This window comes from Erpetoichthys calabaricus, chromosome 17 (assembly GCF_900747795.2).
Source record: "Erpetoichthys calabaricus chromosome 17, fErpCal1.3, whole genome shotgun sequence".
Taxonomy (NCBI): domain Eukaryota; kingdom Metazoa; phylum Chordata; class Cladistia; order Polypteriformes; family Polypteridae; genus Erpetoichthys; species Erpetoichthys calabaricus.
This window is the reverse complement of record NC_041410.2, coordinates 78,051,917-78,077,484: the sequence shown is the minus strand read 5'-3', so window position 1 is coordinate 78,077,484 and position 25,568 is coordinate 78,051,917. Positions and strand designations below refer to the sequence as shown.

General features: G+C 38.5%; 1 protein-coding gene across 3 annotated transcripts in view; it reads right to left on the bottom strand.

Annotated features, from left to right (window-relative positions):
- LOC114667472 (paramyosin-like) overlaps nt 1-25,273 on the bottom strand; it is a 91,798-nt gene extending 66,525 nt beyond the window's left edge. For 2 of the 3 annotated variants that reach the window (XM_051920872.1, XM_051920873.1), the window contains exons 1-6: nt 25,118-25,220; nt 15,388-15,767; nt 12,074-12,207; nt 11,283-11,598; nt 5,948-6,045; nt 4,725-4,887 (exon numbers count right to left, since the gene is read on the bottom strand). In XM_051920872.1, coding sequence (XP_051776832.1) covers nt 4,725-4,887; nt 5,948-6,045; nt 11,283-11,598; nt 12,074-12,207; nt 15,388-15,615 — 939 coding nt within the window. In that variant the 5' untranslated portion in view covers nt 15,616-15,767; nt 25,118-25,220. Of the gene's footprint in view, nt 1-4,724; nt 4,888-5,947; nt 6,046-11,282; nt 11,599-12,073; nt 12,208-15,387; nt 15,768-25,117 lie in introns of all 3 variants that reach the window. The other variant, XM_028822780.2, reaches the window with a different exon arrangement.
- Nucleotides 25,274-25,568: the final 295 nt, after the last annotated feature.

The following is a 25,568-nucleotide window of genomic DNA, read 5'->3' as shown; positions in this document are numbered from 1 at the left end:
TCTGCATCAAATTTGTTTATGCTTTGTTCGTATCATATGAATTTAAAGATGTCAAAAGTATACAAAGAGGAAGCAATGTAAGTTATTAGCAATGCTGATAAATGAGAGACAGACTGGCACTGTAAACAGCAGCCAGAAAAATCTAATGCTAGCTAAATACCAACTAAAACTAAGGAATGCCTAGTATAATGATTTGTACGTACATTTATCACTTCAGGGGGTGAACGTACCTCCAAAATCAGGGATGAGCAATGTCCATCCTGGAGGGCCACAGTGGCTGCAGGTTTTTTTTCCAACTGAACAGCTTCATGAGAACTCATTTATTGCTGATGAAGCACTTACTGCTCAAGTGACATTTTTCTGCTTTGTTATAGTTTTGTCGCTTATTAATATTTCAAATCACTAACTGCTTATTTTAGTCTTAAGCAGCTGCATTTATTGTTTTTTTTTAATAAATCCTTATTAGAATAAAGATACAAATGACAAAGGAACCAGCAGTTTTCCATCTAACGTATTTCCATTTAGACCTGTGTGTATTTGTCATGTACTATTTCGTTTAATAAAGAACTCAGAAGGAAACTGAAGAGAAAGTGAAGAACTGAAAATTACTTATCTATTTTAGGCTTCACATCATTTGGATGATATCTTTAGAAAAGAAAAAAAAAATCTATGATTTAAGAATGAACCTGACATTGCATAGTTAAAACACTAAAAGTCATAATATTAAATAAGATCTGTTATTTGATTATTTTCTAATTAAGCAACTGGGTTGGAACAAAAACCTGCACTGACAGATTTTGTAGAATAATTCCTTATCTGGACATACAGCAAATAGCCCTCAAAACAGCAAGAAGAGCATTTTGGACTTAATTGTGCCAGCCCACTCATTCTGATTAAACATATACATTTATACAGGGGAATCTCAAATGACGCATACTTTACTAATAAAGTGCATCAAATTAACCATAGTATAATAAGAATTACAGAATTTAACCTTGAGTCTTATAAAGTCGGGAGTATTTGATCACCTAGAATACAGACAAAAGCTCTCCATATTGAATGAGATCAAAGATGCATACTTCCTGTTACTACTATATGTAACAAGGAATACAAGGATTGTTAAGCAGCTGTTTCTCTTAGCAACCAATCTCATGTTGGTTGAAAGCCTGTCTGCTCCAGAAAGGCCACTACAGCAGAAATCAACTGTTTGTAAATGAAGCAACTGTTCTTAGTGCTAAGCTAGGGTGACAACAGTAAATCTTCTCTCAAGGGCATCTAATATATTCTTTAAGAATCATTGTTAAATATTTTGCTAGATTAGAAAACTCATGCAAAGTCAAGCTGAAATACAGTTGGTCTTAGGTTTTACATGCCCACAATCTCAAATCTAACTTTAAAATAAAAGACAATATATAGTAAGATAAAAATAAAAACTGAATTGCTTATAATTAATTTATCTTTTAGATCTAATGAATACATCACTAAATCAGACTGTATACTCTGTGTGACTTATACTTCAATTTGCATTTTGTTTCAGTACTAATGTACTCATATACTAAACTATTTTCTGCTATTTTTTTAATGGGGTTATCATGGGCACTGTTTAAATTACTGGGACTGTGTACCAAATTTTGTTTCAGCATATGGATGTTGGCAGGACAATAAAGATCCTTGATCATTGAAAAGATCTTTAAAAGGACAAAGATCAATTGTAGCCCTGACAACAAATTATTCAGTTCATAGTGCTCAAACTATGAGGACAAGCCAACAAAGTAGATCAAGGCTCACCGAACACCCCTCTTCAAAAGCCCAAGATACTCCTTTCACCTGCTCTGAGCCAGCATGTGGCATTGGTGTGCAAACTACAGCACACAGGAGAATAAAAATCCACTAGGACCCCCAGGTTAGAATTTTGGGTTACAAAGTAGTCTGACTTATCCATATGATTCTCAAGAGTAACTATGCAAAATATGGTCTAGATCAGTCAAAGGGTTTAGGATTGCATAGGGAACATACAGAGAGACATTCTATTTTATATATGTATGCTGTGACAGACAACCAGGGATCTTGCCCCACCAGGACGCCTGGAAGAGAATCCGACCACAGGAGGGGCACTGCTTTTCCCAGGGTGTAAGAGGGCAGCCCCCTTGTATTTCATCAGGGCCATGGAGAAGGAGCTGGGGAGCTCAACCCTGTCGGGACCCGTGGCCACCACCAGGGGGCACCTGGACGGTACTAGAGCCCTGGAGGACAGCACTTCCGCCACACCAGTAAGTGCTGCCAAACCAGGAACTGTGTACACCCGGAGTGCTTCCACATGCAAGGGCAGCACTTCCGCCACACTAGGAAGTGCTGCCGGAAGACCATCACCAAGCACTTGGAGCATATCCGGGGCGTGATAAAAGGGGCCGTCTCACTCCCTTCGAGGAGTCGGAGTTGGGAGGAGGAAGACTGAGCTTGCAAGAGAGGAGTGGAGGCGACTAAAGAGAGGAAAAGACTGAGTTTAGTGTGGTGGTTGTGCACTGTAGTTGTGTGTTGTGTCGCAAAATAAACGTGGGTGTTGTGGACATCAGGTGTCGTGTCTGTCTGTGGTCGGGCTATCTTTTACAATGTGTATATATTTGTGTTTATATATATATATACTGTATATATAATATATATTGATGGATGTCCAGCAACTCATCCCAGCCAACACATCCAGGCCGCTAGATGGTGTCTCCCCTGCAGCATAGAAGTGCCCAGGATTCTCACAGGGCACCATGGGAGATGGAGTTCGGTTTCACAGCCCTGTTGGGAACCCTGGGGGCCACCGTGGGATGCTGCAGGAAGACAAGGGGATTTTTGTTTCCCGTAAAGCCCGGAAGTACTCCCAAGTCACGGGGACAGAAGAACTGAAGTACTTCCGGGCTGAAGAAAAATATAACTCTTTATCTGACCCGGAAGTGCTATGGAATCACGTGGACTAAAGGACAGGAGCACTTCCGGGTCAAGGACTATTTAAAAGACTGTGGGAAACCCAGCAGAAGAGTCGGAGTTGGGAGGAAGAGTGACAAAGCTCCTGGGAGTAGAGGATTTATTAATTGTGATTTATTGTGTTATTGTTATTGATTATTGAGTATTGTGGAGGTGGACGTTCTTTGTGCACATTGAAGTTATTAAAAATATTACTGGGACTTTTACCTGGTGTTTGAAAGTGCTGTCTGTGGGTTTTATGGGGCAACAGCAACCCCTAGTGTCACAATACTATAATATCTATATATATATATATATATATATATATATATAAACTTATTACAAAGATATTTGGAATACAACGTTATGACTGGGATAATAAACCCATTTCCACTATATGTACAACTTTCTATGATTTCTTATAAAAATAAAATGTAAATTGCACTTTCGTAATTCTGAAAGTGTGATCAATTTTCTAATTAGTAATAAGGCAATATTAAGGGATATCAATATACCTTGCAGATTTGGTTGTGCTTCTAAGCTATTATATGCTGAATGGTAATGGAATCTGTAATGTTTTATGTACAATATATACTAATTTACAATTACAATGTTTTAAGAGACCCTCAAATTTAAAAAAAAAAAAAAACTTTGGCAGGAAAGAGTTATGCTGGAGGTGAAAAAAGCACTTCTTTTTATCTGCTTTATAAAAGCAAAATGTAACCAAAAATGTATTATTCTAAAAGAAGTGCTATGCAAATATGCATGTACACTGCTCATTCTAATAACTTCTGCAATAGGGATTGACATACAGTATACACTGTACTATAACTTAAGACAAGGGCATCCAGCTACTCCATTGGATTGTTAAGTAGGATAATTTTATTTATTTACAACTTAGGAGTAAATCACCTGTGCCACAAGGATAGAAATTTATCAATGCCATTTCAGACATGGATTGTTTATTTCATTGATTAAATAATATAGTCCCTGAAAGCATAAGGATGTTAATTATGAGATCTGTCTTAGCTATGAACATTTCTTCACAGTTTTTTCACAGTAATTACTTGATTTTTAATTGAAATTGTAGGATAGTATCAAAACATACTCAGACCTAATTGTTTGAACAACTTCTGGTTCGAATTTAATTAATTTACCATGGGGTACATTAATGGTTTTCAACCATTTTCCTCCACTATCATCATGCCTAATGGTTTTAAATTCAGTTAACTTAGGCCAAGTCCTGCTGGAAGGTGAACTAAGCTCCAGGTTTCATTCGCCATGTGTGTGAAATTTCCATGAATGTTGACAGATGCACATTAAGATAAGTGATAAATGGGGAAAAAAATGATTGTTGCATTTTTCTACCTCCATCCATCTATTTTCTGATACATTTTTCCAGTTCAAGTTCATGAGGACTCTAACATCACAACAATGAGCTTAGGTAGGATACAACTCTGGACAAGCAACAGTTCATCACTATAAACAACTTAGAATCACCATTTAACCTAACATGCACATCTTCGGGATGTGAAGGGGAAAACTGAACTGCCAGAAGAAAATCCCACTCAAACACAGGGAGAACATGCAAACTGAAAATATGCAGAATTGCTTAATTGTTATGGTATATTTTAACTTATTCAATTGCTACGGTTTTGTCATACAATTATCTTCAAAATAGCCTTGACTTAACAGTAAGTACTAAACAGTATACAGTACCTCACAATCCATCTTACAGAAGATTGGCTAATGTGGAAATGATAGTGTTGTACCTGTCTGAAAAAGTCATCATGTGTTCTGCTGAAGAAGCCGTTTATTTCTCCATTGGTAATCAGTCGAGAGTTTAAGGCTGAACTGTACAATGGTGAAGAATTCACACTGCTTCTTTCTAATACAGTTTTCACCTTCAGCATTTCCAGCTCCAGTTGTTGGATTCTGAGAGTAGCACAAGTAGAACACGTTACTGCAATAAATTAAAACTAAAAAAGTATTTTTATCTTGCATTAAATTTGTACAAAATATGTCTGTCTTACAGATTTGTTTCAGAATACAATGTGAAAACTAAAGACTTAAGTAACACTATAATATTAAAACAGTATGATGAACCAGAGACACAGTAATAGAGTTTATAGTGTTATCATAACCCCAGGAACTTCGTTTATAGTCCAATTCCAGTTAGAGTCCAATTCCTTGCTGATCAACTTTTTACTGATATTGCAATTAACAATGACTAATTATTAAAGGCCTGTGCCACTTTGTGGCAAACAAGTGAGATGTAACTGAGTATTTTAGAAGCAAATAAAATAAAGACCGTAAAGGGGAATTCTTCATTCAGGTTTGGAAATGTTTGATGAATCTTATTCCCTGAAGTGGCCTCGTTATCTGCCAAATTGTTCATGTGAATGTTGGGGACGACTCAGCAGACTTTGACTACACATTGAAGCTAAAGCTACTAGAAGTGGAGATATCAGCCCTTTCCTGACTATGTCTAAGGTCATTGTCATTGGTCTGAACTGCACTATTCTGAGTTTGTTCAAATTAACTGTTATTAGCAGTATTTTATTTTAATTTCAGCAAAATAGCATATTTTGCTCATTTTTAGATATTCTTTTCACTGCACCACTGGGATCTCATTCTGAATGGCCATCAAAATCTCATCTGCAGCACAGTAACACATCAAACGTACAATCTCATCAAAATGACCTACTAGACATCTTTTTTGATTGTGCCTCACCCATATCAACCCAACACTCATTTTACTTTTAAATGTTTTTATTTAGGTATGATTGGATAGGTTTATAATTTTGAGGATCAAAGTGGGGTAGGGGTGTGTTCTGGATTGCAGATTACACACAACACACGAAAAACGCACGATAGCCATTTTAAAAACAAATACATAAACTCCCCTATGTCTTTGTTATAATTTAAAGCAAATAAGTAAGCACATTTCATATTTTTAAATACATTGTCTATTTTTACAATAAGTGTCACTCACTTCCTTTGAAGGTCTTCTCCACGTCTTGACTCTTCAAAGCGAGACAATTCCAACATTTCCTTCTCTTGTTCCAGGGAATTTACTGCCATCTCCAGCTGCTGTTGGGAGAATGAAAAATTAGGTTGAATACACAGAGTGTACAGCCTCAATCAAAATGAATTGATCAATATTTATGAACTTATTTACATTATTACCACAGACTACACTTTATTTAAGCAAAAGTACATACCTTATACAGTTGGCATGATAGATAGAAGGGAATTTAGCGTTTTTTAGAAGCTCAATAACAGTTATAACAAACACCACCCTTCCCATGGGCTCACCACCTATGGGAGGGGCCAAGGAGGTCGGGTGCAGTGTGAGTTGGGTGGTGGCCGAAGGCGGGGACCTTGGCGGTCCGATCCTCGGCTACAGAAGCTGGCTCTTGGGACGTGGAATGTCACCTCTCTGAAGGGGAAGGAGCCTGAGCTAGTGCGCGAAGTTGAGAGGTTCCGACTAGATATAGTCGGACTCACCTCGACGCACAGCTTGGACTCTGGAACCAATCTCCTTGAGAGGGGCTGGACTCTGTACCACTCTGGAGTTGCCCCTGGTGAGAGGCGCCTAGCGGGTGTGTATACTTATTGCCCCCCGACTTGGAGCCTGTACATTGGGGTTTACCCTGGTGGACGAGAGGGTAGCCTCCCTTCGCCTTCGGGTGGGGGGACGGGTCCTAACTGTTGTTTGTGCGTATGCACCGAACAGCAGTTCGGAGTACCCACCCTTTTTGGAGTCCCTGGAAGGGGTCCTAGAGGGCATACCTTCGGGGGACTCCCTTGTTCTGCTGGGAGACTTCAATGCTCACGTGGGCAAAGACAGTGAGACCTGGAAGGGCGTGATTGGGAGGAATGGCCCCCCCCGATCTGAGCCCGAGCGGTGTTTTGTTATTGGACTTCTGTGCTCGTCACGGATTGTCCATAACGAACACCATGTTCAAGCATAGGGGTGTTCATATGTGCACTTGGCACCAGGACACCCTAGGCCTGAGTTCGATGATCGACTTTGTGGTCGTGTCGTCGGACTTGCGGCCACATGTCTTGGACACTCGGGTGAAGAGAGGGGCGGAGCTGTCAACTGATCACCACCTGGTGGTGAGTTGGCTTCGATGGTGGGGGAGGATGCCGGTCAGGCGTGGTAGGCCCAAACGTGTTGTGAGGGTCTGCTGGGAACGTCTGGCAGAGCCCCCTGTCAGAAGTAGCTTCAACTCCCACCTCCGGCAGAACTTCGACCACATCCCGAGGGAGGTTGGGTACATTGAGTCCGAATGGGCCATGTTCCGTGCCTCTATTGTTGAGGCAGCTGACCGGAGCTGTGGCCGTAAGGTGGTCGGTGCCTGTCGTGGCGGCAATCCCCGAACCCGTTGGTGGACACCGGCGGTGAAGGATGCCGTCAAGCTGAAGAAGGAGTCCTACCGGTCCCTTTTGTCCTGTGGGACCCTGGAGGCAGCTGATAGGTACCGGCAGGCCAAGCGGAATGCGGCTTTGGTGGTTGCTGAGGCAAAAACTCGGGCGTGGGAGGAGTTCGGGGAGGCCATGGAGAACGACTTTCGGACGGCTTCGAGGAGATTCTGGTCCACCATCCGGCGTCTCAGGAAGTGGAAGCAGTGCAGTGTCAGCACTGTATATGGTGGGGATGGTGCGCTGCTGACCTCGACTCGGGACGTTGTGGGTCGGTGGGGGGAGTACTTCGAAGACCTACTCAATCCCATTAACATGCCTTCCAATGAGGAAGCAGAGCCTGGGGACTCAGAGGTGGGCTCCCCCATCTCTGGGACTGAGGTCACCGAGGTGGTCAAAAAACTCCTTGGTGGCAGGGCCCCGGGGGTGGATGAGATACGCCCGGAGTTCCTCAAGGCTCTGGATGTTGTAGGACTGTCTTGGTTGACACGCCTCGGCAACATCGCATGGACATCAGGGACAGTGCCTCTGGATTGGCAGACCGGGGTGGTGGTCCCCCTCTTTAAGAAAGGGGATCGGAGGGTGTGTTCCAACTACAGAGGGATCACACTCTTCAGCCTCCCTGGAAAAGTCTATTCAGGGGTCCTGGAGAGGAGGGTCCGTCGGATAGTCGAGCCTCGGATTCAGGAGGAACAGTGTGGTTTTCGTCCTGGTCGCGGAACAGTGGACCAGCTCTATACCCTTAGCAGGGTCCTGGAGGGTGCATGGGAGTTTGCCCAACCAGTCTACATGTGTTTTGTGGACTTGGAAAAGGCATTTGACCGTGTCCCTCGGGGAATCCTGTGGGGGGGTACTCCGAGAGTATGGGGTACCGGCCCCCTTGATAAGGGCTGTTCGGTCCCTGTACGATCGGTGTCAGAGCTTGGTCCGCATTGCCGGCAGTAAGTCGAACCCGTTTCCAGTGAGAGTTGGACTCCGCCAGGGCTGCCCTTTGTCACCGATTCTGTTCATAACTTTTATGGACAGAATTTCTAGGCGCAGCCAGGGCGTTGAGGGGGTCCGGTTTGGTGGGCTCAGGATTGGGTCACTGCTCGACAGGCGGATATGCAGTAATGCGGGCGCTGCATCGGTCTGTCGTGGTGAAAAAGGAGCTGAGCCGCAAGGCAAATCTCTCAATTTACCAGTCGATCTATGTTCCTACCCTCACCTATGGTCATGAACTATGGGTAGTGACCGAAAGAACGAGATCGCGAATACAAGCGGCTGAAATGAGTTTCCTCCGCAGGGTGTCTGGGCTTTCCCTTAAAGATAGGGTGAGAAGCTCAGTCATCCGGGAGGGGCTCAGAGTAGAGCCGCTGCTCCTCTGCATCGAGAGGAGTCAGATGAGGTGGCTCGGGCATCTGATCAGGATGCCTCCTGGACGCCTCCCTGGTGAGGTGTTCTGGGCACGTCTAACCGGGAGGAGGCCCCGGGGAAGACCCAGGACACGCTGGAGGGACTATGTCTCTCGACTGGCCTGGGAACGCCTTGGGATTCTCCCGGAAGAGCTAGAAGAAGTGGCCGGGGAGAGGGAAGTCTGGGCATCTCTGCTCAAGCTGCTGCCCCCGCGACCCGACCTCGGATAAGCGGGAGACAATGGATGGATGGATGGACAAACACCACCAACAAAAATACACAGAAAAGCTCTGACTTGGATAAAGATAAAAAGAGCAGTCAGTCACAATAAGGGCATTAATAAAGGTGAATTGGTATAAATTAGCCCCAGTAATGTTCCTTTACACACTCCTGCTGAATAATTTGTTGGCTAAAATTACTCAGATGTGCAGGGGATGTGCAGCTTTGTTCATATTGTCAAACAGATTTGTCTTCATTGTTTTCTTCTCTACTAACACTAGTGGGTCAAGAGTGCCTCCAACAACTGAGTCCGCCTTTACTGGTCCAGCACACCACAGCAAAGATAATTGTACAGGCCATTACTGAGTTGTAGAAAATGTAAAAATGTCACCACCTGCATTGAAAAGTGCAGTCTCCTAAGAAAAGAGTCTACATTGTTATACATACACAAGTGTTATAAGATCAGTCCAGCCTGTCACTGATGCAAATCCCTAAAAGACTGTAGCAGTGTACCACCTCTGAATTCCCTCTCTTAATAGTGACAAGGAGTAGAGGCTCTTCGGTGCAGCTTAAGTCAATAACCAGTTTCTTGTTTTGCTGATATTAAGTTAAAAGGCAATTCTTCCTGCACCAAGAAACAAAGTTCACCATCTGACTCTTTCTCTTCCCCTTATCAATACACCCTGCTAATGAGAAATCATCTAAGAATTTCAGCAAGTGACATAAACAGGTGTTATATTTATATTTTGAAGTGTAAAGGGTGAAGAGAAATTTAGACGAGACTGCCTTATGTGGTATGCCAGTGTCCCTCACATCCACTTAGAAGCCAAACCTAGGCTCATTCACCTGCATATCTATGAGCTTACCCCTTAACAGGGATGGTTCAGTGGTACTTAAGGCACTGGAGAAATCAAAAAATATAATCCTTGCATTACTGCCAGCTTTGTCCAGCTAGGAATGACCTTTGTAGAGCAGATAGATAATTGCATCTTCCACTCCAATCTTTGTCCAATAGGCAAACTGCAGTAAGTCCAAGTGGTACTTCACAGGAGGGCTCATATAGTCCAGCCTCCCAAAGGTCTTCCTGATATTAGGGCCATCAGTCTGTAGTCATTAGGTAAAGAGATGTTGGTCTTCTTTGGAACTGTAACAATACAGGATGTTTACCACAGCAGTGGCACTTTCTGGAACCTTAGTGACAGACTGAACAGGCAACACAGGTAACAAAGTTGGTCAGCATAAACCTTTAGTATTCAAGGACTGATTCCACCTGGTCCCAAGACTTTTCCTGTGTGTTACCTCTTCAGTTGTCTCCTTACCTGGTCATCAGTTATGGACAGTGAATACTGATGTCAGAGGTAGACTCATCTGCGGTGGGTTGGCACCCTGCCCAGGATTGGTTCCTGCCTTGTGCCCTGTGTTGGCTGGGATTGGCTCCAGCAGACCCCCGTGACCCTGTGTTCGGATTCAGCGGGTTGGTTGGATGGATGGATGGTAGACTCATCACTGGGCATACCAGCAAAAGTGGTAGTAGTTGCAGTAGGGATGGTGTGAGGGGACTGGTTATTGGATGAAACTGGTGGTGGAGGAAGGAAAACCTATTAAAAATTGATTCAGGGTGTTATCTTTGTTTGCATGCCCTTCTAGCACATAGCTTGTGTAAGTCCCGTTATTATGCCCAGTCCATTCCATATATCTTTTATGTTATTAGAGGGAATTTGTTTCCTATGTTAGCTCTATAAGTTTCCTTCCTTCTCTTAGATTTCTTTTCAGCATTTTCTGTACACCTTTTAGAGCCTCTTTGCCACCAGAACTGAATGCTCTCTTCTTCTCATTCAGAAGACCTCATAGCTCCTTAGTAATTTGGGGCTTATTGTATAAAGAAATTTGACTTGTTTCTGAGGGTACAATAGTGTTGACACAGAAATTAATATAGTCTGTAATGCAGTGACTAAGTCCCTCGATATCGTGCCCATGTGACATGCACATTATTTTCCAGTCTGTTCTTTGTAACCATTTGATGAGGGTGTGCTGTACATTCATAATTTACACAGGTGATCCCAATTGGAAATAATTCATTTAATTATTCAATTTACCCTGAAATTTACAAGTGTAGAAACTCAACTCTGATAGAAATATACAACAATGGCTTTGCAGTATTAAAAAGAGAACATTTTTGTGAGGACTTAAATGTGTCGTTTATATACAGTATACCTATTATCTGTAAATCTTAAGACTCATGTCAAATGTTTCAAAGATACACCAAAATATGCATTAGGACTTACTTTCTGTTTTAGTACCATCAGCTCAATCTTGACTTTGTTGTTTTCCAGTTGGTCATCTCTGGTTCGCAGTTGATCTGCCTGCCCCTCAAGCCTGCCATATGCTTCTCTCAATCTTTTGACAAGCTCAGTTCTTCGAATACTACTTTCTTCAAGTGCTATACGTAATTCATGATCAGTTGTAGATCGCATTTCACGATCACTCATAGCACTGGCAGGTGATAAAGGTCTTTGATTTAATTGTGTCAGTGAATGCCATTTTTTTAATGGCACAACATCGGGGTCTGCAGGATTCAGCCATTTATTAGTCCCTAATGAACTGTAAAAAATAAAAAACAATATTTAAAAATCTTAATTTTTATTTAAAATGTTTTGTCCAAATCTCCTTATAAAGCACAAATGCACACTAAAATTATTTATAAATTGATAAGTATGGAGGAATGGGAGGTGATGCGAGTAGCTAAAGATCACACATTGACATAGAGACAGGTATTAAACCATTAGCTTTCCTACAATGTTGTTTAACAAGTTGATAAATGTTATTGTGGTGGTTCAGTGTACATTTCACTGTGTACTTAAAATGTTCTAAAGTAGATAGTTTTAATTTTTAGCTGCCCAAGTTCCTGCATAATATTAAATACAGGACTGAAGACAGAATAAATATTTAAAACAATGAAATAAGCAATATAGGATTTGAGATTTTATTTTTTTGCTTTGTATAAAAAGAAGCAACAGCAAGTGTAATGATTACGCAACTCACCCTGGCTATATTAAATAGGATACAAGTATCTTACCTTGAACTGTCACTAGAAAAAGTGCCTCTAGTTTGTTTTTCAGCAATGCCTTTCTTTTCCGTGTTACTTTGATGACTTGCACAAGATAATATGGAACTAGTGGTGTAGCTTGAATCTGGTAATTCATTTCTATCCTATGATAAAGAAAAAAAGGGTAAACTTTAAAATAGTATTAAAGTATATACTGTACATGCATAGACTGTTTTTAGGACTGTTTGCAATCAAGTAAAATCATAACAGTGTTGTTTATATTGTCACGGTTGGCCAGGTGCCTTGCCCGACTGGAACACTAGTATTGTGGAACGATTGCGGGAGACAGCATGGTCAGGGCATTATTTCTCCTGGGACACTAGAGGGCAGTCCCCCTGGGCTGCTGTGGAAGCACAGATTCCCTCAGGTCACACTGGGAGTTGAAATGCGCTGCAGCCTTCGTGGGTTCCGTGGCAGCTGCCAGGGGGGAGCTGTAGAGCCTTACTTTGGGCTTCCACCACACCTGGGAGTGATTACAGACCGCCCTAACGGGCCACATGGAATACTCCTGGGTGCGGCCATTACTCTGAGAGCCAGATTAGAGAGAGAGAGAGAGAGAGAGAGAGACACAGAGACAGAGAGACAGACAGACGGACGAGGAGTGGAGGCAGAAGAAGAAAGAAAAAGACTGTTTATTGTACCTAATACTGTGCTGTACATGGTGCATTGGTGGGGAAACGAAAGGAAGCCCTTGCTTCAAATAAATTTGTGTGTTGCTGAACTTGTGTCTGATGTCTGCTTGTGTTGGATGTTGGGGAGCTGGCACACCTCCTGGTGGTCACAATATGTAAATGTAAGTGTAGACTGTAGTGCCAGTGACAACAGTAGGCCGCCAACAATTTATGGAAGGGAAATATAACTTGGATCCTATTAAAGTAATACATATTACAAATCCTTTTCACAGGGTTATTAGTATACATTTTGCTGTAGTCACAACAACAAAAGTAACTGGTTTATATGATTTATTTAAATAATTGCATTTTAATAATTTTTTTGCAGTTAATAAATTACACATCAGTAAGACATCCAGTGGTTTATCGTATTCAAGCCAAATCAAACACTCTTCATATGAAGTACTCACTCTGATGTATTGAAATGTCAAGAGGCTTAGCAAAAACAAATTGATTCTTTCCTTATAAAGTGAACTCAGTTTTTTTTAATCTTAACTAACTTAAGGATGTATGTCCCATTTTAAATAAAACGCTGTACTAACATTGTAGAATACTGTAAGTAAGTCCATTTATTAAGCTGCAATGTCCCACTAAGTGTTACCCCAAATAGAGTTGTTAGAAAATTAGGGATGATTGGGAACGCAATACTGTTGGATAAATAAGTAAATATTTTATTCTAGTAAGCTTTGAGCAGGGTAATATGGCTGGGGACATTCCCGAAAAAGTGAGGTAGATACCTAATTGCATCTTTCACAAGTCGGGATTTAACTTAGTCTATCCAAAATGTTTTCAAAGTCAACATAGATGTGCGTGGTGTACATTTTTGAGCCGAGTCTGACCATCATATCACAGAGACTGAAAAAAATAGTATATATCTTTACTTGAAAATCCAATTGAAAGGTGGCTCTTCCCAACCCTGTATGAGATTATCTAGAGATAGATATTTTACTACAGTAAGAAAGTATCATTTCTACAACAGCTAGTGAGGGAAGGTTATGACAAATTAATACAAAATGTTTTTAAAGGTAAAATTGTCAGTTCTACAATGGAACAAATCATTTCATTAATATTATTACTTTATACATTACTAGCAAGATAATAAAATACCAGTTAGATAAGTAGCAGGCATTAAGTCAGATATTTAAGTGAAAAGAACATATTCTTGAAATATTATCCATCCTCAACTGAGGCCAAACTCCAACCTATCAGGACACCATAGAGGGCTGCAAATGTGATGTTAGACACATTTTGTACATGAACATAGCTCATCTTACACCAGCCTTACAACATGCAGTGACCGTGATTTTTTTTAAACAATTACACTATACATAAATTTTTTTTTTTAAACCCGTCATCATTTAACCTGTTCAGAGTCTTTGGCCTTGAGCCTTCTTACACAGCACAAATGCTTACACAGGCCCAAGCTGCCCACGAATCTAACACACATCTTCAGGTAAGTGGGAAGAAAAGCTTAGAAAAACCCATACAGAATGTTCATATTCGACAGAAACAGTGCTTGGGCAAAGATTACAGGGTTTAGAGGTGAATCCAAATTCACTTAGTGATTTCAGGATATGGCCTATATGCTATTATCACCAGGATGATACAAAATGGGCTTTATATCTTTCAAATCCACTTTATTGTGTTAAAATTGAATATTTGGTGTTATGATAAAAAAAGAAAAAAAAACATACAATGGTGGAATTTTTTTACATTACAGAATTGTAACAGGAACAAGTAGCTAATCTAATTATATTTGAATAAATGATGTTCTTCTTTAACCACAAGATCTATTTTCAAATTATGCCCTTGAGTATTTTGACAACATGAACTCAATGTGGTCCTCAAGGATCAAGGTTTGCCTGCCCTTTTTGTACATACACTGTACTAGTAGTCTTCATGTTGTTACTTTTGCTGACCCATAGTCAACATTGCATTCAAAGCAACAAAGAACAAATATAATAAATCACAAGCAATTACTTCATTTAGTAATTTTTGCTTATTGGATTGCCGTAAATAGTAGCTTCCTGAAAGAAGGCTTCTTCAATAATACTGCTTTCTGTTACTGGTGTAATAGCTCTATAAAGTGAACACTGATTGATTTCAGGTTTGGTTATTACAGTATCCAGTAATGAGTGGAATACTTGTGAGTTAAAGATATGTTGCTGGTTTTTTGTAAAATGTGTTGATGAATATAAATTAAAACTGCAAGAAATGATAAGACTGAATAATAATATGTCCTAATAATATTTTATATATATATATATATATATTATAATGGTTGAAATAGTTTACTGTCAAATAATGCATAGAGTACACGACACGTGTTTCGCCCTAATTCTGGGCTCATCAGGCGTACACACTCTACTGCACTCCCTCTCGGGACCTGGTAGGTAACCACCCATACAATCAGATTGTGACACAGACTACGAATGCCGTGAAAAAAAAAAAAAAAAATCTTTATATATTATATATTATATATATATATAATCCTGAGGACTTAAATTACACAATAATGTAAGTCCTCAGGATCAGAACCAGAATTGTTTTTTGTTCATCATATTGCTAATTATTAGGTATTTTATTATAAATGTTTAATAAAGAGTATCCTACCAATATTTTAACTGGAGACCTCCTTCCTCCATATTTGTCTTCATACCTTCTACCTAAGTTTGCAAGAGAGTTGGACCCTGATGTTTGCAGCAGAGGCTTGCTTTGTGAAGGTTCCAGTGTCCTCCTTAAGGTTGTTTTCCAGTTCTTCTCATTCCATAGCTTGCTCTTTCCAGCATTCAGGTAATGTGGAGGCCAGCTTTCATTGTAATTCCTAACCAAATGAGACATTTTATAATTCCAACCTACTTATGTACAAAATTTTAGTAAAGCAGTCTTCCTTTGTTAATTTTAAATTCATCTGGTAGGTAGTACCAGCATTTTCGAGCAGGGCACATATTATTTCACTGTATTATCCATAAGCAGAACAAATTCCACTGGACCTAAAGTATTAAAAAATAGGAACAATTTTAGAATAAACACTTCATGTGTATTGCAGATATGTTTCACATCATGATTTAAAAAAATTCATTTTTCTTCAGCTTCAATATACAGTACAACAGAATTTATGACAACATTAAAAGATTACAGGAATTTGGAAAATTGTTAGAAATCAAAAACATTATCACAGACAGTAAAAATGAAAAAAATATTTAAAGTACTTTTAAAATGATACTGTACATTTTATAAGAATATAAGAAATGTATATGACAGAGGCCCATTTGGCACAATCATGTTTATTATTCCAAAAGTCTATATTAAGTCCAGATTTACTAGTTGTGTATTGTACCAAAGAACACAGATAAAGAAATCTAACTCCACAGAAAAATATCTCAAAGATTTGGAGTAAAGGAGCCTTTCCAAAATGGGACCACTGACAACATAACTAAGGATGAGCCAGGCAAATGACGACACACACAGTCAACTAGGGGTTGGTGCAAAATATAGAAGTGCTTTTATTTAAAACAACATTTTATTTCAGCAACCAGCTCCATGACCTAGACCTACTGGACAGTAAGTATTTGCCTATTAGGTTTGCTATTTGCAAAAAATGAGTAAAGTTTTGAAGTCCGATTTTGATGCACTAAATTAATAAAAACAACAATAATAATACTTGGTATAATATTACATAGTAATATCTAGAAATCAAAATTAGTGTAAAATGATAGAATAAAAACAATCCTTGAATTCCTTAGTGTGTGGTTCAGAGCACAGCAGCCAGCTACAGATATTTATTAACACCAGTAAGAAATGAAAAATGAACTGTGTTATTTTGCAAAGATATTACTTGTTTACTGGCACTATCATTGAATGTGTTTAAATGCACACACATAAAACTGGATTAAGGTGAGTAACTTGGTTAAGGCAGAAACCTGGTAATCTTCTGGAGTTCTCCTTTGTCAAAACACTAGAACGTCATTGAACTGTGCAAAAAAATAAAAATCTGAAAGTTTTCTCATGTTATAGAAGTACTGTATGTTTATTCAAATTGACACTTTATATCTTTCTACTACAAGAATGAACACAGCACACTTTTTTCTGGTTAGCTGTGTGATTAAGCCCTGCAAAGGACCTAATACATGTACTTCTTGCTTTATACCTAGTGCTGTCAGAATAATAATGCAGGTATTTTTGTTTAATAAGCTAAATATTGTATTAGGTTACTCATTACTTCAAAAAGCAATCGGATTACATGACACGTGTTACTTGTAACACGTTACTTTTTTTTACTAGTACTCTTGAGATTGTGTTGCTGATTTTAGCAGTATACATTCAATTCATTAAAATAAATTTAGCTATTTTTGAAAAGAGACAGATTATTTCAGCCAGAAGAAGGAATAATGTGATCACCTAAACATGTGCCTCTAGAAATGTATTTTGTGAACGCTTCAATTCATGGCTACTGAAAGCGTGAATGAAGCTAACACATGTGCAGGCTACCAGAGTGAAACAGACATGCACAGACTATAAAATCCTCAACAGTAACTGAGAATTAAAGGTTTACATGGCCACAAAATCAGGTTATCTGTGGAGAAATCTGCCTCTATTAATAAGGTTTCTCATTGGCCAATAGCCCAACTTCTCTAACTGGATTAACAGTTGACATGGCATTTTTCATAATCAGGTTTCTGTGAATAACTAGGTTATTGAAGGCTATGATTGCAGTGATAGATGAAGCAGTTGAGTAGCATGCAATCAATGTTATCAGCCAAGCCAGTTATTGTAGCCCATGTAAAATGCACAGATTGCAGTGACACATTAAGTAGTTGAGTGGCATGCAATCAGTGTTATCAACTGAGCCAACATTACAAGTTTACATTTATTTTTAATCAGAATATTAGTTCAGATGTTTTAACGAGAGTAGGGCGGTGTTGCAGAGTAAGTTCCTGTCACACAGCATCATGAGCTCAGGTTTGTTTGCTAGCCTGAAGAGTATCTGTATGGAGTTTGCATGTTCTCCACATGTGTACAAGTACCAAGTGTGCTTAACTGCAGATGTTATTATACAGCTGGATATCAAACGTGTGTCACTAAGTACTCACAATTGACAAAATATGTTTATTTCTACATGTGTCGTTAAATAGTTTAAAGCCAGTTTAGGGTTACAGGGAGCTTCCCTGATTTTGTGTGTTGCTTATTAAGTGAATGATCCGAGATGCATTTAAATAATATGCTTGTAGAAATGCATGAAAAAACTGTAATATGTATTTCTGTTATTACTATTATTAACATCAGTTCATTCAGGAAGTGAGTTGAATAGTATTTAAAAAATAGTCAAGAAGAATTAAGAATTCCCCCCCCAAAAATACCCTTTAAAGTTTGGAAATAGGTAGACAATTTATAATATCAGGAAATATCAAAAATAAATATAAAAATGACAGTATGTGTGTGCAGTGATTTTACTGCTTGCAAATGGAATTTCAAAAAGGAAAATGAAAGCATTTTGGAAATTAATCATTTGCTTAAACTTAAGGTTAAAATAACAAATGACATCACAGCATAGTACCTATTTGATTCTTGCATTTTCTGGTTACCCTGGAAGCCTTGAACTGTCACATTACCATGAGAAAGTTGAGCTTTGTCACAGATAGTCAAATTGTATGTGTTAAGATGACAGGTACAGTATACAACATGAATGGTATATAATTTGACAACATAAAAAAACTGTGTTTTAGATTTGCAAAACATTGCCCATGTGGATATTTTTGGTGAGTAATGTAAAATTTATAAAATGTGACAAAAATTGCTGAAAATAAATACATAAATCTCGAAATTGGTGAAAAGCTAAAACTAAAAAAATAAAATCAAAAAACAAAATAACCACCAAAAAAATATTTTAAAACTAGAAACACTGAATAAAAAAAAAACAATAGGTAAAAAAAAATAAATGTAATCTCTTAGGTAGAAGTAAAAAGAAGTTCTGAATTTAAGGAATTTGAAATAGAAGAGTCAGATGTGCATGCAGGCCAATAATTAAAGACCAATAAAAAAAATCTAGATCTCAAGAAATGTTACCAGTTGTACTGAAGGAATGAAAGACATGATCTATAAATCTTTGTTATGCATATTTCAAAAGTTACTCCAGATAGACGAAATATCTAATGACTAGAAAGCTGCATATGTGACTCCAGTATACAAGCAGGAAGAGAATACGGATTGTGGTAAAAACAGACAAATATACCATACACAATTATAGAAGCGGTGATAAGAAATATATTTTAAAAGTACCCATATCAAGACAGCATAGGTTTGTAACAGGAAATCCAGCCAGACCAACCTATTAGACCTTTTAGGAGCAGGCTACTGGAAAAGTTAACTTTAGCAAAGCATGAGACATAATTTACTTAGAGATTTTTAAAAAACCTTTGATATGGTCCCACACTGAAGATTAATTTAAAACTACTGATATCAGAGGTAATCTACAAAACTGGATTTAAAGCTTGTTAACTGTCAGGAGACAATGAGCAAAGGAAAGAGGTGAATACTTAATAGGGTAATGAAGTCATCAGTGGAGTCGCTCAAGAGTCTGTCCTTGGACCGTGATTTCAAATTTATATTTACATTTATTACAGTATAGTTAGTTAACCTGCAAAATTTACAGTAGAATTACAATATGACAAGTGGAGCATCCCCAAATTTAGAACATCTTAAACAAATATGATGTCAAAATATGCAAGAACAAAAGAAGCAATAATAAGATAAAGCATTTGCTTTATTTGGGCAGTATGGCGGTGCTGTAGTTACAACCGCTGCCTAAAGGATCCAGCATCACGGCTTAGCACACCACACCCAGAAAATGTCCTTGTGGAGTATGCATGCACTTCCCCTGTCCGCTGTTGAGTTTTACTCTTGGTTTTCCTGCAACATACTAAAAAAGCATTTTAGGCTAACAGATCCTTCGAAATTGGTGATGTGTAACTGTGGATATGTGCATGAGTGGGCACTGCAGTGTACTGGTGTCCTCCTCCCTCACATGTAGGGTTGGGCCCCTACTTTGCAGCTATTGCCATTGGGGTAGGAACCACTCAAAATAACCCTTAGTCTTAAATTTTAGTCTTAAAAAAAAAAAAAAAAAAAAAAAAAAAATCACACACATCTACCTAACATAGTTTTCTAAACAGCATTCATCATCTCAGAAATGCACTTCTTTACCAACAGCTTCACTTCTGTCCTAGACATTAGTATCAAGAGAGAAATACCATGTATAAACTGTTCTAAGCAGTCAGCCTGGAGGGTACTGTTCTTCCAACTTACCATTAGATAAAGACATTCCAGCAAACCACACTTAGCTGGAATAATCAGCTCAAGCAAAAGATAGACGGAGCTCCACTTAACACTAGGTTAAAATAAGTGACCATGGAAACTACACAAAACAGCTTGAAGTACAAGGATCACTCTCACATTACACAGTAACCACAGGCATGTCAGTGAAGTACAGAGAACAGAAAAAGGCAAGATAAGAAATTCATCAGATAAGCTATAGTACTTGGCTGCAAACAAATCAAATGCCTTACACAGATTAATAACATCCCCTGTTACAATCTTGGCAAAGCTGTCAAATGTTGTTGTAAGAAACCATTTTGTGTATCTGAGAGTATTATAAAAACTAAATTCACTTCTGTACTGTAAACAGTCTGATGGACTTCTGCCTGTGCCGCAGTTTTGTTTTCATTTGATATTTTAAAAACCTGTATATGAGGTTATCTCATATATAATTTTTGCTGTCTTAAATATAATTTTACTCAGTTTAGAGAATTTTGTTGACTTTTTACAGTGTCTTAAAGTACATATAGTAATGTGACTTTAAGCTCAATTAAAGTTAATAAAAAAACATTTGCAAGGTGTTTACTTTTTAATATAAAGTATGGTGTTCAATTGAGATAGTTAATTTATTTACATTAAAATGCGTTATCAGTTAAAACTAAGAAGTGGTATGCTGGAGATGGTATTTACAGTACTTGGACTCCAGGTGGATTTCAGTTTGTATGTTTTGTTTTTTTTTTCTACCAGTGTATGTTGGTGTTGGTTATGGAAGATCCACTGTGGCAACCCCTAATGGGAGCAGCCAAAAGAAGTAGAAGAAGAAGAAGTGTATGTTGGTGTTGGTACTTTAGTTTCTCCCCACTATTGCTGACATTAAGTTAGGCTGATTGGCAAATCTAAACTGACCCAGTATGAGTGTTTTTGAATATGTACATGAGCCTTTCAATATACTAGTGTAACATTCAAGACCAGTTTCTCCTTTGGGTCCACTGTAGTCAGGATAGCCACTGGACTCCCACAAGGATACACTAGCAAAAGCAGGTTCAGGAAAGACATGGATGGATAAAAACATATTTAAGGCAAATTGCTAAATTTTCTTATAGTTGTTCTAATTATTTTTGTTGCATTTAATGAATTAACTACTTTCCATAGCTCACATAAGCCATGATGACAACCATACAGGCACTGGACTCCACATTTTGGGACATAATATAAATTATTTCTCAAAGTACTTGGGCTTAAACATAATATGTTCACAAATTCATTACAGAAAAAATAATTCTGAAGTCGTTTTCAATAAAATGTGAAGATAAGCACTTACAACACTGACATACTTACAGAAAATTCTGCAATCAACTGAATGAAAATACAGAAAAAAATGTTCCTCTATAAAAAATAATAACTCCCTTTGGACATTCAAATGTACAGCATAAAAGGTCCTACAAGATACTAACTTTATTTAAATGAGATTTTACCCATTCACCCTGAAAAAAACATGTAACGTAAAAATGAAAATGACACTTTTCAGAGCCTTTTAATTATTAATAAGAAACACAACATAATAAATTTTATATATTATATATTTTATATATATATATATCTATCCATGGCCTTTGCTGCAATAAACATAAACTAGCTTTAGTGCAACCAACTTTTTTTAGAAGTCACCTAATTAGAAAATCTATATCCTCTTTAATAAAATCCCTGTGTGCGTCCAGGTGTCCGTGTGTGTGTGTCTTCTGGTGAAGAGCGCATGCTCTGGGCACGGTTAGAGGCGTTTTACGGAAATACAAACCAGTATTACTGCGAGAGGAAATTAAAGATACACAATACAGTGACGCATATTACAGCCACATACAAGCCAGTATTATTGTCAGAGGAGATTAAAGGCATATTACCGACGCACACGCCTGTATTACCGCCAGAGAAAATTAAAGGTATATTACGGACGTACAAGCCAGCGGACATACAAGCCGCTATCCTTCAATAAGGGCGCGCACAAAAAGGCGAGCCTCAAAAGGGCGACCTCAATTGGGCGCAGCGAATAAAGGCGCGCGTAAATAAAGATCTGCACCTTTGTTGCTCTTCACATAATCCAGAGCCAATTTGAACTAAATTATCTATGAATGCCTTTATTCGCCGTGCTCAATTGAGGTCGTCCTTTTGAAGCTCGCCTTTTTGTGCGCGCCCTTATTGAATAGAGCCATACAAGACAGTATTACTGTCACAGAAAATTAAAGACACACAATACACGGCGGCAGCCCACAAAGAACAGTCAGCTCAGCAAGTAAACATCAACAAAAGAAAGGCTGAAAGAAAGAAAAATACGACCAACAAAAAGAATGAGGTCAAAGTCCCTTGCCATTTAATATAGACTGTTCCTACTAATGTTTATGCACTACTGTTCTAGCGCCCGTTATTGTAATGGGCTAAATGACTAGTATACACATAAAATGTTAAGAGTTGTCCGTCTCTTACACAAAAACTCACAAACCACTGGGCTTTGAACCTTAATTTTGCTCTTAATCGGGAGCTTATGATGTAATGTGCATAAGGCAATTGAAGAATTGGAGGTGTGGGCTACCTTGGCAATGAAATTGGGCTTCGGCTGCTTCTTGCAGCAAGCGGTGGCATGGCTACATACTATGGCTGACAGGAAGAAAACAGAAGAGTGGCACTGGCACAGGCACTCAGCATTGCTGACAGGAAAAGAATCGTAGTGAGCTCTGCTGACAGTGAAGCACATTGCACAGGCTGATTGATAGTTTTCATTGAAAACAACAGTCATGAATCCCAAGTGCAACAGAAAGTCATAAATGCCTAAAGAATTGGAAGTGCAGGCTTTATTAGGCTTCGGGACCTTCGCAAGGCAAACAGCAGCACAGCCAGTTGACATGGCTGACACAGAATGGCTATCAGAAAAAGAACCATAGCGACATCTGATGGTAGTGAAGCACATTGCACAGGCTAAATGATTTGCACGGCAAAGCTGGTAAAAACATATCCAGAGTGACCTGGGGTGCTGTGCTTTGTGAAAAGCACATGAACCACCTTTCTTAAAGGACCGGAGGTCAGTGTCTTTCCTTGTTTAAAAACAAAATCTGTGATAGACTGTGAAAAGCAACAGCCATGAAAAATATGTAAGAATAATTTCCAAGCAAATGAAAATTACGACAAACAAACAGAACCGAAAAAACATGGTGTACTTGTGTATCTGCACTGAGCAGCTCATTCTCCAAAACCAGGAATTCAGGAAATATGCAAAATATCTTTTGACCAGAATGAATTTAAAAAATGCAATGAAACTAAATCTAACCAAAATATGCATAACTAACAAACAAAACAATGCTGACCTGTAAATACAGTACCATTGTAAAAATGCATTAGAAATAAAGGATTAAAAATGTCAAATCTGGAGGTGTTTTGAAAACCTCCATAAGTTCTGCCGATAATTTAGAAATATGCATGCATAATATGGTTATCCTAGAAGCACTTGACACAACATGGGAAACTATTCTTGGATGAAATGTCAGTCTATCACCAGGCACACTGGCGGAGATAAATTATACCAGGCCAGTTTAAAGTGAGTAAATAGCCTAACATGCATGTCTTGGAATGTTGAAGAAAAAAACAGAGTACAGCATAATTGAACAGAACCATCAGTTGAGTCGTTCTGGCTCTAGCAGGAAAAAATAAATTCCCCTCAGGAAACATACATTAACATAAGGAAACAATCAAATTCCATATATATTGCATCTCATTGCAAGTATAAAACTACAGCACAAGTGTTTGGCAGTAAACTTAACAAAGAAAATATTGTAAGCACAATTGAGATTACAATAAACAAATGATCAATTTGCCATACTAGTATCATAGTATATTTGTTTTAATTTTTATTTGTCTCCTATTCACCCTGTACGTTATAGTTCAAAATGTTTAAAACTTAAAACTTTTAGTATACTTTAGTGTCACAAGAAAGACTCATTTAAGCCTTAAACACAATCTGTCAAAAACATGAAACATACTGTAAGTACAAAGCATGTACTGTGCATGTCAAAGCTATTTAAGTTAGGGAGATTTTCAAGGACATAAAATGAAAAAAAGCAAAATTTACCACCTGATGCTAAGCCCGCTTGTTTTTTTGTTCATTATCACACTTTTTAAATACATGTCCTCTAGACAATGTTATAACTGTCAATATAAGACACTGTTGGTTGAATGAATGATATTCTCTTTCAAAAGGGGATGTGTACACAGTACAGTAATTCCTTTGCTAATTACACTGCTACAAGAAATGTACACGTCTTCAGTCTCCAGTTGTTACAACATACCAAATACAGTACTTCTTTCAGTTATATGGATAATTTAAAGATTTAGCAATAGCATAATTTTAAACTCACTACAAATAGAGGCCACTTTCAATCTGAAAAGTTAATATAACTATTTTGCTCATCGACGCCTTTGATTATTGTATTTGTTGAAGGAAATAAACACATTGTTCGTCAAAACATATCATCCCACCAAGCCTTTTAAGCAAACATACGCTTTATTGTATATATCACCTTAACACAGTTAACAAAATTCCAATGCCCAAGTACCTAAATATAGTACAGCGTAAACTGTATAGGTCTGAGATCCAACGACAGATTGTCACATCATGCTAGTTGTCAACCACAGTGAAAGCGTCCCTCTAGACTGATGGCTCCTTATTGCTTTAAAACACATTTTTTCGCACTGGAAACAACGTTAAGTGCACATAAATATCTGCGTTGCACTTAAAAAGAAGACATTTGGCTCTTTTACTGGAGTTTAATGCAGCAGTCGCAATACTCTCCATATTCAATTAGACCTACTGTTGTCAAAAAGAAAATTAGTGAAACCCCTACATCAGTTTGTAATTAACATTACATCCATTTCACCTGCATTGTGACTGACGACAGCGTTTAAAATGAACAACGCAACCTGTGACGACGTTAATTAAAACGTTTTCATGGAAAATCTCGGTTATACAAAAAGTTTCGTAACTTACCTGTTGATCCATTAAAAATCAACAACGGTTAATACCATGCAAGTTGCAGTGCTTTTTTTTTTTACCTGCAATCTCGTCCAGTTACTATGATGCTAGTCACTAGGCTCATACACGCGGACGCAGGCGCTCATCCAATGGGACTTTTAGATGGAGTAAGCGGCCCGCCTCCAGGAAGTCTGTGAAATGAGAAGGATTACGCCCGAGGCACATTGGTTAGAAGTACGCATGCGTTTTGAAGGTGTCGACTCGGGCGGCGTTGGACGCGGGAGGCTTAAATTGCATTTCAGTGTCACTGTTTACACAATACTACTATTTTTCCTCATTTTCTTGTAACAGGGACTCTGTTTTAATACCGGTACATTTCGTGGGTGGAATCCACTTTGTGTTTGAAGTCATTAAAAAGTTTAAAAAAGAGCTTGAGTGATAACCGAAATAAGTTGACCTCATAAAG